Source organism: Hyperoodon ampullatus, assembly GCF_949752795.1.
Source record: "Hyperoodon ampullatus genome assembly, chromosome: 2".
Lineage (NCBI taxonomy): Eukaryota > Metazoa > Chordata > Mammalia > Artiodactyla > Ziphiidae > Hyperoodon > Hyperoodon ampullatus.
The window spans coordinates 142,613,554-142,620,453 of record NC_136915.1 but is presented as its reverse complement, the minus strand read 5'-3'; the positions used below and the strand labels follow the sequence as shown (position 1 = coordinate 142,620,453).

The 6,900-nt window shown below is 43.7% G+C and overlaps 1 protein-coding gene across 1 annotated transcript; it reads right to left on the bottom strand.

Moving 5' to 3' along the window:
• Positions 1-2,579: 2,579 nt before the first annotated feature.
• SLC30A1 (solute carrier family 30 member 1) lies at positions 2,580-6,040 on the bottom strand (the record flags this gene model as incomplete). Its single annotated transcript, XM_079698246.1, has 2 exons — positions 2,580-3,745; positions 5,428-6,040. 2 exons carry the CDS (start codon positions 6,038-6,040, stop codon positions 2,841-2,843), a joined length of 1,518 nt encoding a protein of 505 aa, XP_079554372.1. The 3' UTR covers positions 2,580-2,840.
• Positions 6,041-6,900: the final 860 nt, after the last annotated feature.

The window sequence follows — 6,900 nt, the reverse complement described above, 5'->3', positions numbered from 1 at the left end:
GTTTTTGACTATTCTTTTAGGTTCTAGTCCATACTTATATAGTGCAGATGCTCTTCAAAAGAAAACCTTATTAAAAAATCATATAAACTAAAATGTGACAATGGAGAATTAAATCTCTCTCATCACTAAGGCGGCATTTGGCTTGGAAAAAATGTCTGGGTTGATTTTAATTCAGGCACATGTAGCACCTCCTTCTTACTAAATTGAGACAACAGACACATTTCTAAACACATATTCTAAATACACTGATCTTGCTCAAATATAAAAGAGCCAGCAGGCGAGATGCACCTCCTAAAACTGATGCAGTGTTATAAAACAGCATTTAAATATTGCGTTTAAGTCTCCTAATAATTCATGGTATTTCCCTCATTTTCTTGTAGTAAGGAATAAGCTATTTTGGAAAAGACACTTAAATCCCACAATATTTAAATATAAAAGCATTTTTTAAAAAGATAATGCTAATATAGCTAAAAATGGGTTAGAAAGTGCATTGTAAAGAAATAAATAATTCTCTGCTAAAACTCAAAAGGTGAGTCAGTGCCCACTGATTTTGCTATTATGACAAAAGTCCTTTGAAAAAAGAGAATCCTATGGTACCACTTTGTTACATATGAGCTACTTAAAATTATCAAAAGTGAAATAACTGAAATCTAAAGGCTGTTACTTTCAAAGCACTTATGAAAGAAAAAAAAAAGCCCTTGTCCCATGCTTATACACCATTTAAAAAAATCCTCATTCAGTCGATGTCTTATTAATTACACAACCTTTAAGAAACAGACCCAACAGAGCATTGTAAAGAAAACCTCATTGAATGTAATATATTTTACCAGTTATCCTTTTGTATCATTACTGACATGTTCCTGTAACATAAACTGTTTTGAGATCTTCAAAAAATGGTTTTGTAAAGTGTTAAATCAGGAATGTACATGATACAATTTGAAGCTTTCTCCTGTTCACCCATGAGATCCCCCAATTTCATGTTTTAAAAAAATGTTTGCAAAATTCAAAGTAACTACCAGTTTAGGAATTGAAATACACAGTATCAGAGAAAAGTATTAAATGATAAATATGTATTGCAAATTGGCAGGTTATGGTTTTGGCCCATTATAGCAAATGTGAACTTACAAACTGTGTTCCTAAAATTACCTCATTCTCACTGGAAAAATTGGGTTTTCTTAAATAGGCCCATTGCCAGCAATAGGCTTATACTAGGAAAAAAACACACCACCTACCACAAAAGATCATCCCTTTAAAAAGTTAACTGTCAAATGTCACCATTTTCATCTTAAGACCCATTAGATAATGAATTATTTCAAATCCCAAAAGGTAGCCATCCCAAAAGTAGTCAGCTATAAAAGTTACTAAAGTAGTCAGGATACCTCGTTTCTAGAAAAATAGAGCTATACATGATAACTGATATTAATATCCATCCTTTTGAGGACAAAAATCTAGTTTCTTCACAAAGCATAACCCCTCCCTATCAAGAAAAATATAACTTAAATACCCTTAAATAATATTTGTGTATGGATTTGGAATCCATACCAACAATGAAATAGCTAAGAACAATTGCCTGTGTAGATATTATGGCATCTTGCAAAATAAGCTACTATTGGAAGATCTGAGCAATGTCAAGACAGAATGACTTATAGAATCTCAATTATTAATTGTGCCTTAACTAACTTTGCTTTTTGAGAATTTAATATCCAAACTGCATTAACCTTCAGATTCCATTTTTCTCCCAAGTCAATGGCTCTTGGCAGAGCACAGGCATTGCTGGTTGGGCTCAAAAAGCTGTTTGAATCCATTCATGATTGGTCACTGTGAAATGACTAACTCTGAAGTTATTTTTAAAACCCACAGTTTAAAAGATTAGATTAATAAGCTCTCATTTAACATGTAAGTTATTAGATTAAATTTAATGTCCTTAAAAATATTTACTATATATATTTTATGAGTAAACTTTCAACTCAATGTTCCCAATGCCAATCTTTCAAAGAAAGTAATGCTGGTGAACATGTCCATGTTTTAGACCATGTTTTTCTTTAAAAAAAAAAAAAAAAAGGTTAAAATTCTCAGAATAATTTAGAAATGTAGTCTGAATATTAACACACAAGAATCTAAATATTTAGTTTGGTAAACTTTCTTCCCTGCTCTTACTCCCCATATGCCCTATTATATGTACGCTACAGTTCAATTTGTTAATTATTTCACTATTTATTAGAATAATACTCAGCAATATAAGATACAGAATAGTAACTGATCTTCAGTATCATAAATACCCCCATGTGAAGAAGAAGAAAAGGAACTTTTCCTAATAATGTTCATGAGTCATTCTTAAAATATGTTGCCATTATGCTATGCAATGATCTCAAAGGGCAAGAAAATATTACATAAAATGTCAAAAGAAACAAACCTGTTGATGATTTTTAAAGTTCCAGCATTTATAATTCTAATAAACAAAATATAACACTGGGGGAAAAGAAAAGCAGAGAAATTCCAGTAACAATTTTAATTTATTTATCCCCCTAATTAAGTTTTTACCATGGAAAAACTGGAAATCAAATGTTATATAAGGTTTATACTTTAAACAAAAATGTAACATAGTGTTAAAACTGGCTTTCCAAAACTGTTACAGCATAGCTGTACTCTGCACTAATAATCACAAAGTTGTAATATAGAACTCTGTTAAGCAGTCCCATTATGTTCTTACAAAAATAGAATTAAACTGTGTGACCAGACAAGGACTTCAATTACACTACTTGGCAAACATAGAATTTCAATGGAGTCTTTTTCCTCTTGCAGTTTAAAGCAAAAGTCAAATATCACATCTTTTCCAAGACTCACAAAGATGATTCAGGTTGTTTATCTGGCATTTTTTTTATCTCTATCACAACAGCAGGGATGTTTTCAACTTTAGTCCTCCTGGGCTGCTTCTCTAGATTGTCACTAAGTTCTAAACAAGAAATGCTAACTGTTGGGGCCTTTTCTGCATCCTTTCCAGACTGGGCTTGTGGCCGTGTCCCACAACATTGCTTCAAAGCACACTGAGTTCTGCAGGCAAGTTCACATGGGACTACACTTGACTTAGAGCCTACACTAGCAAATTCAGGCTGAATGGTAGTAGCATGAATTCCGTGATTATGGAAAACGTCTTTAATGATCTTAGCCACCTGCATGTATGATGTCGGGTCTTCACATTTTATGTGAGCAGTGGCAATGATTCTGCTTCCAGCAAGTTGCCAAACATGTAATTCATGAACTTCCTCAACTCCTTCAACATCTCGAAGTTCTTTTATCAAATTTTTGATATCAATTTGTTTAGGAACAGTTTGGAGAAGAATAAGAGCAGACTCCTTAAGTAATGGATAAGTTGTGTAAAGAAGTATACAAACCATTACAATACAAAGAGTTGGATCTAAATATAGCACCCAGCAAGGACTAGCCTCAGAAACTGTTGCATGAGTACTATTAATTAATTCTACAAATGCTTTGCAGGGGTCAGGGGTACATGGGTTCACACACATCTCCCCTTCAGGACAACCCATCCAAGAAAAGTAAAAGACTAAGGCATTTACTACTACAATCACTGAACCCAAAGCATCTCCAAAGACATGCAGAAAAACTCCACGCATGTTAAGCTGTCCAGCCTTATCATCATCATCTTCCAATTCCACCTGGTCAGGTTCTCTGATAAGATTCCCATTCACTTGTACTTCCATTGCATCATTTCTGGACTTTTCTGGATCTACAAAGAAATAAAAATTCTGTATCAAACACATCTCAAGTGTTTATATAAACATTCTTGCCTAATTCCATTTAAGTGATAGAAGTGAAAATTTTTCATAAAACGTAATAAGAAATGTGCTCACAGTGATTTAATATAAATTGACATACTGGGAACAAGCCAGGACATAATGGCCAGGGCTAAACTAAGTCATTAAGATGATATTGCTTCCCCATACTCCTAACCACCCTCCTACCTTCCCACCTCCAAATAAAGTTCACCTTTTCTGTGGGGGTGGGGTCCTGTGAACATTCTCCTATACTTGTTGGCATACACCAAAAAGAAAACAAAATTGAACGCTATCACCCAAAATTAAATGCAACTATGGATAAGTCTAATACAAATGGCTGACCTGATGCAGACAGAGGTCTAGTCACTTTTCGTAGTCATTAAGGTGTTAAGGTTAACTTTTAAACTTTTATCATTTATATAAATGATAGAGTCTCTTGACAGAAGAGGTTTAGAAACTGACAAATCAACAATATAAACCTATCAGCAATCAGAGAGACTTCGGGAAAAGTTGGAACTAAACGATCACTATCTACCCTACTAGCTCCTAAACCAAACGTACAGATCCTTTAAAGGAATTATACACACCAGAGCAGCTTAATATTCTTTGGAATAACACCTGGCAGAGTGGGAGTGAGAGGAAATTCAATTGTTTATTAAACATTTTCAATGTACAACTTGAATTTCATTAACATGATATTCTAAATCTTGGAAAGAGGAAAACTGTCTATGTGGTATCATACAACTAGGTAAATAGATGTAAGTGGAAAAAAGTGGAAGGAAATACACCAAATTGTTAACATCACTGAGCTTGGGTAGTAGAGCATTAGGTTGATTCCTTTTCCCGCCTCCTTTCTTTCAACATTCATTTCCCAATTTCCTTCAAGCGCGCTTAATGTTTAGAATGAAAACTATCCATTAAAAACATAAGATGAATAAATTACCATCACTTTTATCTTAGTACGATTATGAAAAATCCTAAGTGAAATGTTAAACATGCCCATACAGGTTCTAAGTCTAGGATTTTCAGGATTAGGTTTAGATTTTAGAAAATTAACTGAAACATATATTGCTGCTCATGGTAGAAACCTTTAACGAGGGTTTTGAGCTCAGGAAAGTCAATCACTAGATAGCCCCGAATACAATATTAAGAAACTTGTTTGAAGGGCATAAGAACTACTTGGGCAGAGCAAGGTTCCTAACAGCCAACGACTAAGGACCAAGTGGGATTCTCTCCGTTTCCCAATAGGCCCAAGAAATTAGCATTTTTTGATCCTGCTAACGCCAAAATCAGACAGCCTCTTGAAACGACAGCCTGTAAAGACTGCTAAGTGCGGCTGCAGACCGCAGCGGGCTGACGGTCACCTCCTGACCTTTTGCCCGCTCTCACCACCACGGTGCCCATCTACACTCCCAGACGCGCTTCCCCGGCTCCTTACACCGGGCTGAAAGGGGGGCCGCCTCCTCCGGGCGAGGCGGGGTGTGAGTGCCGGAGCGGGAAGGAGTGGCCAGGTAGGCGGCGCGGCGCGGTCGGCTCGGACACCAGGGGGCGTGCTGGCCATCCTGCCCGGGGCCATCCCGGGGTCTGGGCTCCCCAATGCCAACCACCTGCGGCGGCGACTTTCTCTCCTCACCTGTCCGGTCCAGTTTCAGCCCGTTGGAGTTGCTGCTATTGGCCACCAGGATGTTGGTCTCCTCCTGGTCGGGACCCTGTTCACCTGGGGCCCTGTTGTCGCTACCCCCGGTGCGGGTGCTCTTGCCGCGGCCCCCCTTGGGGAGGCCGTGGCTGTGCCCCCCGTGTGAGTGGCCGTGGCCGGAGTCGTTGCCGAAGCCGCTGTGATGGTGGAAGAGGCAGAGCCCCAGCACGTTGACCACCAGCCCCGCCACGCCGACCCCGAGGACCACCAGCGGCTGCTGCATCTCGTGCGGCTCGATGAAACGCTCGATGGCCTCCAGCAGGATGGCGAAGCAGAGGCCGGTCAGGAAGATGGCGTTCACCAGAGCCCCCATCACTTCGGCCCGGATCCAGCCGAAGGTGTTCTTCTGGGTGGCGTGGGTCCGCCGGGCGAAGCGCTCGGCCACCAGCGCCACCACCAGCGCCAACACATCCGACAGCATGTGGAAGGAGTCGGAGAGCATCGCCAGCGACGAAGTCACCCGGCTCACCACCACCTCCAGGACCATGAACATGAAGGTCAGTATCAGCATGCACAGCAGCCGGCCCCGGTTCCGACCCCAGCACCCCATGGCTGCGGCTCAGGAGCCCGCCGAGCGCGGCCCGGACACTCGTGAGGCGGCGGCGGCGAGGCGCCGAGGGCCGGCGACCCGGCGACGGAGGGGGGGCGGCGCGGGGCTCTCACCGCCCGAGCCGGGCCGCTCGGGAGTCTGCCGTTGGGCCTCGTTGGCCGGACAGGGGCGAGCCCGGGGTCAAGCCGCCGAGCCCCCGCGCCTGCGGGCGTCCCCGGCGGGCCGGCGGCGCGTTGCTCCTCAGGCGTCCGTCCTCGGAGCCGGCGCGGAGGCCCGGCTCAGCCCCAGTAGCCCCCACACCTAGAGCGGGCGGCGGCGGCGGCGGGGAGCTGGGGCTCCCGGAGCCCGCGGACGGAGAGCCGGAGCAGGAGCAGGCGAGCGGCGGGGGCGGGCGACCAGCAGCTCCGCGCTGCAAAGGCTCCAAGCATCTGCGGGCTCTCCGCGCAGGTCTTCCCCTCGCTGGTCTCCCTCCGGGGTCGCTCGGACCGAGGAGCCAACCCCTGAAGAGCTAAAGAGGCGGCGGCCACAGCAGCTGCACTCGGCCCGGTATCGGGCGCCTTCTTCGCCCCCCCGCCTTTGCAGACGGTTTACAAAAAAACTTTGCTTTGCACTCGGAACCCCCGTTTTCACACGGACCCGAACGTGACAAGGCCTCGCTGTCCCGCCCACCAGGCCCGGCACGCTTTCCCATTGGCCAGAACCCCCTCACGACAGCTGTCGCGTCCCGCCCATCCGCGCTCACTATTGGATGGAGGCTCGGCGGGGCGGGAGGGGGCGGTGTCACGGCGCCAACAGATGGGGGGCGGGGCCTTTCCCTTCAGGAGCCGGGCGTGGGCCGGGGGCCGCGGCCGGGTGCAGCG